Source organism: Coturnix japonica, chromosome 38 (assembly GCF_054131305.1).
Source record: "Coturnix japonica strain WE chromosome 38, WE-NBRP24, whole genome shotgun sequence".
Classification (NCBI taxonomy): domain Eukaryota; kingdom Metazoa; phylum Chordata; class Aves; order Galliformes; family Phasianidae; genus Coturnix; species Coturnix japonica.
Genome location: NC_140700.1, coordinates 4,281,228 through 4,292,731, shown reverse-complemented (window position 1 = coordinate 4,292,731; position 11,504 = coordinate 4,281,228). Strand labels below are relative to the sequence as shown.

At 48.0% G+C, this 11,504-nt stretch overlaps 2 protein-coding genes across 4 annotated transcripts; one reads left to right on the top strand and one right to left on the bottom strand.

Moving 5' to 3' along the window:
* The first annotated feature begins 4,762 nt into the window (after positions 1-4,762).
* On the top strand, positions 4,763-7,847 carry ADORA3 (adenosine A3 receptor). The gene is made up of 2 exons (XM_015885222.3): positions 4,763-5,872; positions 6,435-7,847. The coding sequence occupies exons 1-2, from the start codon at positions 5,472-5,474 to the stop codon at positions 7,045-7,047; spliced, it is 1,014 nt and encodes a 337-aa protein (XP_015740708.2). The 5' UTR covers positions 4,763-5,471; the 3' UTR covers positions 7,048-7,847.
* C38H1orf162 (chromosome 38 C1orf162 homolog) lies at positions 7,363-11,437 on the bottom strand. 3 transcript variants are annotated; one of them, XM_015885221.3, is made up of 7 exons: positions 11,175-11,437; positions 10,920-11,035; positions 10,213-10,269; positions 9,793-9,892; positions 9,415-9,503; positions 8,922-9,001; positions 7,363-8,792 (listed from the first exon to the last, which is right to left on the bottom strand). In XM_015885221.3, the coding sequence occupies exons 3-7, from the start codon at positions 10,235-10,237 to the stop codon at positions 8,733-8,735; spliced, it is 354 nt and encodes a 117-aa protein (XP_015740707.2). In that variant the 5' UTR covers positions 10,238-10,269; positions 10,920-11,035; positions 11,175-11,437; the 3' UTR covers positions 7,363-8,732. The 3 variants fall into 3 exon arrangements, with proteins under 3 accessions (XP_015740707.2, XP_085383549.1, XP_015740706.2); XM_085527423.1 differs by having other exon boundaries at positions 11,298-11,437; XM_015885220.3 differs by having other exon boundaries at positions 10,213-11,437.
* Between the last annotated feature and the right edge of the window lie 67 nt (positions 11,438-11,504).

Sequence of the window (11,504 nt, the reverse complement as noted above, 5' to 3'; positions counted from 1 at the left end):
GTCCCACTCCGGTCCTCTGCTGTAATCAAAAGTAAACAGTACTTCAACACTGCACTGTGCACGGGGTTGGAGCAGCTCAGTTTTGCTTGCAGGTAGCAATAGCACCATTCTGATGTCCCAGCTCTATGGCTCAGCTCCTTCAGGTCATCTGAAGCTGCAAAACAATGAGGGTCCCGGCACAGCCAGGGCCTGATTCAGCAGAACAGAGCACTTGGTTGAGGTCTGTTCTGATAAAGTTTGATTTCCATCCAAGTTTTCTGCAGGTTTGGATGGAAGCTGATAATATTTGTCGCTGAGTCAGACTTTGCAATGGGTTGAAATTAAAGCTGGTTGAACACAGACCCGGTTATGAGGATTAGAACAGAAGGAAGGAGCTTTCCCAGCTCAGCTGCAGGCAGAAGGACCCCTACAGCTCCAATAGGACCCAATTGGGTGAATTATCACAAGTTGAGCTGATGTAAATATCCAGCTAATGCCCGTTTGCTGATTTAATGAGATCCAGAAACCATTTGCAATCACGTAACAAGCCTGGATTCCTGGCTGATAGAATCACAGCATTGCCTCGTGTATCCCACACAGCACAGGGGATGGAAACTGCCCAAGCAGGGCTGGGTGTTCTGTGAGGTTCTGTGTTGGGGTTTTGCCCTTCTATATGGCCCCTCTATATGGTGCTGGGCAGGATGGGAGCCCCACACCTCACCTCCAGCACACAGCTGTGCCAAGGAGCACAGAGAGCATCAGAAGTTCATCATGCTCACATCCACATCGTCAGCTAAAGAGCAGCCTGGCTGCTTCCTAGGAACATCTGGGGGGGGGCTTTGGCTTTCAACACTTTCCTCTGCTCGGCCTTTGGAAGGAAAAGTGTTTGGATAAATAACAGCAGATGCCTTTTAAAATAGCCCGTCTCCCATCCAGTGTTTGGTAATAGAGAGGAGCAGCGATTCAAACAGTTGCAGATGATGTGGGAAGCTCAGCAGATGGGCAGCATGGAGCTGCAGGCAGCTTGTGCTGTGTGTCAGTGCTCGCGGATGGTGCTGCTCTGTGCTGCTGCAAGCTGTGACCGCACTGCAAAGAGCTGGTGGGGCTGCAGGGCTCTTCTCTGCTCAGCATTAACAAGCACAGCACTCAGCAGTGACCCGAACAGCGCAGGACACACACTGGTGTTTGTGCACTAAGTGATGCCATCACACTTACCAATCTCATGGGGTATTTGGGGCCAATTCTTGGAGCTCCCGTAATATCAGAAAACTCCACCTGGATTGCTAGAGTTACAGAAACCACAGAGATATCAGCCTGTTCCATCAGCTGTCGCCTGTGTTTGTGGTGCAGTGCTGCACTCGGTTCTTGCTGATGGCTGCAGGCAGCGCTGCTGCTGCGGGTGCTGTGGGGTTCATGCAGGGCTCGGGCCCCACTGCCAGCTCTGTGCTATGGAAGCAGGGACGTGCCTTGCTGCCACTCCAACACAGGTCTCCCAGAGTCAGACAGTGCAGCAAGGGGATGTTGTCATGCTGGTGCTTGGTCACGTCGTGCTGCTCTACCAGGAGCCCTGATCACAAGCAGATGACCCAGCTTGCCTACTGGTTTCTTCCACTCAGGCTTGATGCAGAAAGAGAGTGACTAATATCTCTCCTCTCATTGCTCAGAAATGTTCTCCGTGCGGTTCTTCAGGTGTCACCAGCACTGCTCCAGGCATGGTGACCTGCACTGTGACCCCATGTGGCAGCACAGCACCAGCCTCCTGCTGCTGGCACCTTCAGGTTTGGAGCCCACAGCTCCATGCGGGGACGAGCAGCAGCAGGGCTGTGCATTGCCAGGAGGGCTGCAGGGGTGTTTCACAGGTGAGCAATGCCAGCATAGGGATCTGCATAGCCCTACAGCAAGGCAGTGCTGCTCATTGGACTCACCTCATCCAGATCCCACGGCTGGAAGCTGCTTTGGGATCTCCTCTCTATGGAAGGGCCTCTCAGGTTCAGCCCTGGCCATAGCACACCTTGCATTGAATGCAAAGGCAGTCAGATGGGAGAGCAGAGCCGGCAGGCTGAGGGCCAGGAGCAAGATGCAGCTGAAGGTGCACACTGCAAAGCACCAAATCAAAGTGAGCCCTCCATGCCCTGCAGTGCTGCAGGGTGCTGTGGGTTCAGGCTCCAGGATGCTCCAGGTGCTGGGGGGTGCAGGGTCCTGCAGCCCCCCTGCTCCCACCACTGAGGTGGGCCATGTGTCAGAGAGGCCTCCCTATTGTGAGAACCTATTAAAATCATTGCCTCGGTTAACCAAGGAGCCTGCACCGCTATGGTTTGCCCTCACACGTTCTGTCTGCATGTTTGGTGGCCTCTGGCTGCCCTGGCACAGGATTTCCTCCACAAATGAAACTAGCAGGGGATGAGGATGCCGAGCATTGGCTGGGCTGCAGTGAGCACATGGAGCTCTGTGAGCACGGCTTGAGCTCGTTTCCTGCCTGCAGAGCGAACAGAGCTGAGCTCAGCACCTCCATCCCACCCACCCCACACCCACAGAGCACAGCGGAAGCAGCGAGGAGCCGAAGGGATGGGAGCACCACAGCTTCATTTCAGCATCCCCCATCTGCTTCAACACAAAACACAGCAGCTGTGCCCATGGGTCCCTGCTGAGTGCACCATCCCAGCTCACCAAGGTGCTGCACAGCTGCATTGGATGAGCCCTACATCTTGTTCTCCAGTAACAAATGTTCTGCCGTTGTCTGGCTGGCAGCACGCTCAGTTTATATTCCTTCCTGCTGGAGAAGAAGTGCATCGCCATCCCTCTGGCGCCAGCCTAATTCGTGGGCAAATCCTGATGTACGGTTATGGGACTCGGATGCTGCACATTGAGGGCAGTGCTGGAGAATGATGTACCTACAAATCAGGGCTGCAGTGGGTGGGAAGGGGACAGCTGAGCTTTCTGCTCCATCGAGGGATCCGCTCTGTGTGCTGTGCTGCAAATGGGCAGCAAAGAAAAATGAAAGCCATTATTTTTTTTCTGAGTTCATCACAGAAACAAAGGAGGCCTCGGATTCCTGCCACGCATCATGGAAAGGGCTGGGTCCAAACAGAAGCGAATTAAAAATAACGAGGTGCAAGCAACACTTCCTTCCTGCAGGGCACAGCTCTGCCTGCAGCCCTGCAGCTGTGCCACAAACCCTGCCCCATCACAGCATGGGTTCTGAACTTCACCTGTGCAGCACTGCGGCCTCAGGACCCAACCCTGCTGTTTGCTGCACCCACGTCAGTCTGGAGTAAATCCTTTTAAGCCATCGGGGCCACTCTGGGCTTACCCAGAAAGAAGTGGCCGTGCTATAAATAACGCCTTGCTTTGATTAGAGAGCTAAAGGCAGGAAAACAGCACTTAGAAACCATGCAAGGGAAATGTAACCTCCCCCCTTTAGTAGTTGTGCCGCTGCTGCATTGACCTGTGTGTGCCACTCAGAGCTGAGTCACATTTTCTAAGCAATTTGCACTAGAGGCAGTTCCCCATTGCAGAGCATTCACCTGCACATAAGGGCAGACCACACTATAGGACAGCGAGGCCCAAACCTGCCAGACAGGGGTGAAAGGGAGGGTGAAATTCGGTCAGCTAAAAGAGCAGAGAGCAATTGAACCGCAGCCGGGGTGATGGAGCCCCAGAGTTACATGGAGTTACATCTCATTTGATGAAAAGGGAAAGCAGCCAAGAAGAAGGGAAAGAGAACCATGAGCATCACAGGGTGCTCCGGGGCACAGCAGGACTGAGTCCAGCCCTGGGCAGTGCTGCTGGCTGCCCTGCAGTGTTGATAAGATGATAAGCTCATCATCGTGAGTTGTTCTTTCCCCCACCTGCATGCGATTGTCACTTAGAAATACTTGTTTTTCTATAAAGTCTCTTCTCCACCCCCAATGTGAAAAGCAAATCTGTGCTCAGAGCCGCTGCTGAGATTGCAGTTAGACCATTCCCTTCCTGATCCTTATCTCACCAGGATGTAGGAGGGTCCTCAGGGAATAGCTGGAAGCCTTTCGCTGGAGCCATCCAAGAAACAAGCGCTGACTGCAGCCTTTAAATGGCAAATCCATCCAGCTCTGGGACCGGGTTCTGAGGCACAGTTTAACCCCATTGCACTGCACCATCCCTGAGCTCTGCTGAACCGGAGGTATCCCAGCACCCAGCATGGGCCCTGGGCACTGCTTGGAGCTCCAGCTAAATAGCAGGATCTAAAAATACACCTCTGAATCCTAATCTCAAACAAAGCCTTAGATTGCTGGCTCAAAAACCTACTCCAGCTGCTTTCTGTGCAGCAGCAAAGCCAGGGCTGAGGTTCTGCAGGGCTCAGCAGGAGCTTATCCTGCTGCAGGGTGTGTGGGGGGGAACAAAGAGGGGATCCTGTGCAGCCAACCCCAATGTTTCTTGCACAAAGCTCCTCCTGCTGCCAGTTTCATCAGTGCAGGAAGGCTGCTTCAGATCCCAGCTACTTTTATGAAACACAATATGCTGTATTTGGCAGCAAAGGGGTTCAAACTCTCCAACAGCGTCAATACAACAAGCAGAAGGATGATGTGCCATAGCAGTACATCTTTTTACACACACAAAAGGTGCCACGTTGCTGATGTGCCATGTTGTGCCTAAAGGAAGCACAGTGTCTCACTTCTCCTCCACAACATCTGCAGGAGCCTCCTGTCCAGCATGCCCAGGTGTAATAGCAACAACACAGCTTCCATTCGGGGAGCACGCAGTACTTATATATTTCAATGAATCAGCCTTGGCCAGCCCATTTCACAGAAGAAAATGAAGAAGTCTCCTTTATTTCTAGCTCTGCCTCCTGCCAGTTTCACTTCCCCTGCTCTGCCAGGGATAGGGATGCTGTGGCTGGAGGTGGTGCTTTCTACATGCACAGCCCTGTTCTGCCTGGTGCTTGTTCTGTATTCCATGACCCAGCCCTGGCCTTTTGGCACCCACCACCCTGGGGCGGGCCAACAATGAGGTTGGGGTCGGTGGCCCTATGGGCTCCTACTTGAAAACATCACTGTCACTATGGTCAGGAATGCAGCAAATCACCCTATGAGCTGCATCATTTCCTACAATGACCACAGAACGATTATCTGCATTGATAGAGGCAGCAGTGTACAGACAGTTCTGGGTATAGGTCTCTCACTTCTAAAGCTGCCTTATCAGCTTCCTTCTACTGGTCACATTTGGTTTTGGGTTGCTGGTAAGGAGAGTTTTTCCTGCTTTTTTTCCTCCTTTTTCCACTTTAAAACATCTTTCCGAAGAACTTGAAAGCACAGACCTTCCAAAGGGTTGCAGGGAGCTTCAGACGTGTCCAGAAGGAGGAATGAACGCTGAGACATCAGCAGCCTGTGGAAGGACAACAGCTGATTGACTGCTGAGCGTTGAGGATGTGAAATTCTGGAGGATGTTCACACGCCAGGGAGGCACCCAGACAGCCCACAGCAGCACTGCGGCTTCCACAGGGACCACCGGTGCCCATGTACCCACAGGGCAGCTCATGGCCAGCCAGCAGCAGCCCCACCGATGTGCCCTTCAACAGCAGCCAAGTGATGGGCAGCACGGATGGGATCTACATTGGTGCTGAGTGCCTGGTGGCTCTGCTTGCAGCCCTGGGGAACATCCCAGTGGTCTGGGCAGTGAAGCTGAATGCAGCCTTCCACAACACCACCATGTACTTCATTGCCTCCCTGGCGCTGGCTGATATCGCAGTGGGGGTTTTTGTCATCCCGCTGGCCGTGTTGGTCAGCCTGCAGGTCAGCATCCCGTTCTATTTCTGCCTCTTCCTCTGCTGCCTCATGGTGGTCTTCACCCAAGCCTCCATCCTTTCCTTGCTGGCCATCGCCATCGACCGCTACCTGCGTGTGAAGATGCCCATCAGGTGAGCACATAGTTCTGTTCTTTGGCTGATGGGTTGTTGTGCAGATGCTAAATGTGCTACAGATTTCTTTGGGTTTCTGAGGATAATCTTTTAAATACGTTCTCTTTGATTGCTGGCTGAAAATAATAAGGATTTATGAAGGCTTTCCCTTTCTGTGTTTGAATGGAAAGACATACAGAGAGCAAAACTGCAGGCATAAATGGACATATTTTTGTGGGGAGAAGACCTATACATTGTGGAAATACAAGTATTATCCAGGCAAAAGGAGCATTGAGATCAGAATGAAACAAGAAATAAAACAGCAGCCAACCACAAAGAAGGGAAGTTAAACATAGTTCACTTTCTATGACTGTTAGAGAGAAGAGTTATGGCTTGTAACAGAATAAGGTTTTCCTCCCCCTATTATGGCTTATAACAGAATAAGGTTTTTCTTCCCCCCCCCCAAGTTGGTGCTCCAGTTTGTCATTATAAACCTCAAGTTTTTGAACACGAGTTACTGAAATCATCCCCAAGTATTTCAGACACTTCTGTTCAATGTGAACTTGGTTTTCTTCCTTAACAGATATAAAATCATCTCTACAGAGAGAAGGATTTGGTGGGCGCTGGGGCTGTGCTGGTTTCTGTCCCTGCTGGTGGGATTAACCCCAATGTTTGGATGGAACAATCAAAGCACCCGTTACCACACGTGTGAATTTACCTCCGTGATAAGGATGGATTACATGGTGTATTTTTCCTTCTTCACGTGGACTCTCATCCCTCTGAGCATCATGTGTGCTCTCTATGTCGCAGTATTTTACATCATCAGGACAAAGCTAAGCCAAGGAGCCACCAATGGGAGAGGGGTGGGTACGTTCTATGGGAAGGAGTTCAAGAAAGCCAAATCTCTGGCACTTGTTCTCTTCCTGTTTGCAGTGTCCTGGTTGCCTCTGTCCATCATGAACTGCGTTTCCTACTTTTACCCTGGATCTAAGATTCCGAAACCTTGGATCTTCTTGGGAATCTTGTTATCTCACGCTAATTCTGCCATGAACCCCATTGTCTATGCTTGCAAGATAAAGAAGTTCAAAACCACTTACCTTTTCATTTTAAGGACTTACATCCTATGCAGAAAAAAGCCCAAAGCCAGATGCAGTTCTCACAGATTAAACACACCAGCTGCCATAGACATCGAATGAACGTTGACCCACCAGCATGTACAAGAGCACTGATAAAATGCTTTAAGGGAAAAACCAGTCCAGTTCCAGCTGCTGTCTGACACAAACTGTGTGATGATAAGGGTGAGCTCCTCGCATACTGTCTGATTCTCATTTCACATTAAGCCCAAAAAGTTAATTTCTGAACTTCTACGTTATTATACCCCAGTAAATCTGGCTTGGTTGTTGCTGTACCAAGCCCAGATCTTCTCAGGTAAGCACCTGCCTTTAGGAGCACCTTCTGGTTCTTGTTTACTGATCTGAGCGTTGCTTGGCAGACTGTGACCCAAAGCACTGTTACAAAGATGGACTTTTTACTTCTGATCCACAGGAAGTAAGAAATAATGCAACAGTTCTTGCTAGTTTCTAGCTTCAACTCAAGCCTGACAAGTCTTTTGGCCAGCATTTTGCTTTCTCTTTACTTGCACACAACCACACCTGCACTGATGTTTCGCTCCAGCAGCACAAGTGCAGTTATAGCATCACATGAGACCTCCATCTTCAAATGAAAGACTGCACCAGGAGCTGCCTCCATCCCATGGGGGTGCACATACATGTCTTACACCTGCATGTCTGTATTATATAAGTTTCAAAATACAGAAAAGAGTTAAGATTAACTTTGTCCTTCCCCCCCCTCCTCCATAAGGATTGTCTGCGTACACTTAAATACAGGATAAATGCTTGCAATGCAGGATGCCCTCACTGCCTCCTCTTGCACCCATCATCAGTCAGTCAGTGCTGCTACATTTTCATGAAGGATAATAAATATTAAATGGACTTTATGCAAAGTCGAAGTGTTACAATAAATCCCTGCTTTGTTTTAGCAGGCATCCCAACAGCTCAGAAGCTGCAGAGTAGATGCTATAGCACAGCTTGGTTTCAGGGAACACGGCTTAAGCTGAACAGAGGCAATTCAAGGCAAGGCTCTTTTTTCTTCATCTTTGCATAGTAAAAGTGGTCTGGGAAAACAATCAAAGGGGAGTTCATCCTTCTGTTATGTAGCTCTATAAACTACATAAAAGCCAGTGCCTGCTCCTTTAACAACGATCAGAGATCTTAGTTCATTATCTGATGTAATCCTTTGCTGCTGCCCAAACCCACCCTGTTACGTGGTCCCACCCTTAATGAAGCAGCTGGGCAAAGGAAGTCACTGAATGAGTACATCACAACTCGGAGATGCGATCCCTGCCGGTACATGGAACCGATTCCTTCCAGCAGCAGCTGCTCGGTGCTGCCCCGCAGTGGTTCATCATAATATAGTTCAGCAATTTAACCAAAGCATCGGGCGCTCTTATCAAAAACGCTGCAGCCAGAGACTGAACAGGGAAATAAGGGCACAGATGTGAACAGGTGCAGAGAGACACTTCTGTTTTTCAGTTCTCTTCAGCAGTTCCAAGCAATGGCAGAAACCCACACGGAAACTGCGCAACAGGTTGTCACCAGGATTGCTCTACGGATGAGGGAAGGCGGTAGAGAAAGCAACTTGTCCCCAGTGTTGGCAAGAGTTGTAGAACAGGAGATGCTGTTTTCTCCTCCCAGCTATGAATTCTGCTGATGTTATGTACTGCAGCCTGGATATCTCACAGAGCACTACAGTCCTCCGTGCAACAATCCCATGGCATCCAACATGCAGAAAGTGCAGGTGCTCTCATGGCAAAGTTCCACTGTCAAACAGGTGCTGCTTTCGGTCGGGGCTTGATGACCACAGAGGCGTAAGAGACCTCATTCTGGGATATGAAAGAGGTTAAAACCATCAGAGAAAGTGCAAATGTAACATCTCAGGACAAATTTCCTGCTCTGAGTTTGACCTCAATGCTACAGAACCTGAGCAGCCCCAGGAATTATAGCTTTTTTACCTGGGTGTTTTCAGCAGATTCCTCACATGGTGCCTTGGAAGGAACCTGTTCTTGTAGATTTTCCTGGGATCTCTTATACCCTAGAAGGGAGGAGAGCAGAGTGAGATTAGCCAGGTGGTGCAGTTGTTCTTAGTCCATACAGCACTTCTAGATGGCCATTTAAAGGTAACAGAACAAAACTCACAACAAGGATGCTTTAATTACAGAACTAGGGAGCAATGAGGACCCAGTGGGTCGGTTGGTTGGTCTGCCCTGTGTGCATGACAATTTATTCCTCTCACCCTTAACCGCAAGGCACACAGTTATGCTCCTTTGTCATTTGTGCCACAGAAAGAGGAATTGGCTGTGATACTCTGCCAGCCAATTGTGCAGTTCCCTCTCAGCTGACAGCTGGGCAATCCAACCCGAAATCTGTTGCAATCTTTACTGCAAATCGAATGATTTGGAAACCCAAGAACCACGCTGCTGGCATTTCCCTGACTGTGCCACTTACTTTTTCTGATGAGGTAGATGACTGCAACCACCAGAAGAGTTGACAGGATGCCAGAGATAAAGGCTAGTGCTAAGTAGAATATTTCAGGGCTGTTGATGCACAGGAAACAGAGTCAGAATCGCATTCTTACAGAAATATCAAAGAATTAATAGCTTTCAAATTCAACCAAGCTTACTAAACATCCAATTACCAAGCCCCATGAGATCACAAGATATCTGCATTAAGTATTAATAAGTACGTAGAGCACAGACTAGAAAATTCTAAGCAAACTTGTACAAAAATGGGGCATAAACTGCATTATTGTGCAATTTCTCCCCTACATAAAGGGTCTGTAGTTTCAAGGTTTTCAAAGTAAAGAAATAAAGGTGTAGCATTTACTTATCAAACAAGGATTCGCCTTCTGAACCTGGCAGGGCTGCAGTAGGTGTCTGTACAGTGGTTTGTACAGTGACAGTAGTGGAAATGGGTGCTGGTGTAACTAAAAATGAACAGAAAGAGTTTAAATGTGTTAATATTTCCAGTACTATTACAAGCAGCAAGCAAACAACAAACAAGTGCGAACCTATTCAAGAATGACTGCAAGAAATGTTGCAAGTGTAACAGAAGGCAGAAAAACGCCCCTTATCCTCACATCCACTGCTCCCCAGCAGCCTTTGGGGATTGTGCAGTAACTTCCCAAGCACATTTATCCACAAAGCTACCCCCACAACCACCTTTCTGAGCCAGGAAAGTGGTGATGTAGCCAAGATCAACGGATCTAATAGAACTCCTTAAATAAATAATAATAAAATGAAATACCTGGTTTTGAGTAGCTACGTCCCATTCTCTCCAAACACCAGTTGGCAGCAAGAAATCCTAAAGGTAAGGGAAAGCTGTATTCACACACACAGACATGACACAAAGCTAACGTCCTCATTCACGTCTCAGACTTGATTTAACTTTTATCAGGGTTTTAGGCACCTTACACAAACTTGAACAAAACCACAGCAGGAAATCTGGCAATTACAGAACACTTCTCAACATCTCACTCCTGCACCCAAGTGCACGCAAACCCAGTAGCCTTTGATAAGAACAACTGCTCCTCTCAAAATGATGGGATATATTTAATATCAGAATAAAAAATATCCCCAGTGTTACTTAGCTGGAATAGAGGGATCTTTATGAGAATTTCCATGATCAGAAGCATGGATAGGAAAAACCAAAAGGGTCTTAAGCCACATTCAGAAGAAGATAAGAATTAAAACGTTATTCTCAAATGTAGGTGCAAGCTTGAAGGTAGGGAAATACAGGTTTACTAGGAAATTCTCACCCTGATCTCTCTCATTACCTGGTTTTCAAACTACACATTGCAAAGAACATCCAACCCACCCTCACAACATGAAAACAAACTGCTCCCACTGTTGCTTCCACCTTTTTCTCCTGCATATCCCAACAGCTAGATCTCAAAGTACATTGCACTTCCAATATGAGAAGTAAAGCTGATAAGTGATACAGCTTCATCTTACCTCACACTGTATAATAGCCGCCCGCTTGCTGGTAGAAAACTTCCGTAGGGTTATAGCAGTGCTTGCACAGCACTACGTGCTGCCTTTATGAGCAGAACATGTCCAGCTTGTGAAAGCTTAAATTCAAACGAGAAATCAATGTGGAAGTTGAGTAACTTCGCTTTTTTTTTTTTTTTTAAAAAAAAAAGACAGGAAATGATGAGAAACCTTTATTGCAAGGAAATGCCAGAGGGAAACAAAAATAGCCACCTTTACCTTAAGGTAGATAAGCTTTGCCTTTAAGGCCTCCATAGAACACCTTTTTCTCTCAGCTGTTGTAATGAAAAACAGTGTAGGAACCTGTCTATTTTACCAACTCCACCAGCAGTGTTCCCTTACCACATTACCAGTCCACATACAAAAGGTGCTTCAGTCCCTCCAGGTCATACTTATCAATTCTACTGCTCTAATCCTTACGGTGGTAAATTCAGCAGAAGTTAAGCTTTCTCTTCTGTTTCCTGCCAGTCATATCCTCTTTTCTGCAGAACAAGAAGAAGCTTTTGTAATTATTTAAAGCTTTGTTACTTCTTTTTATTTTTTTCCAAT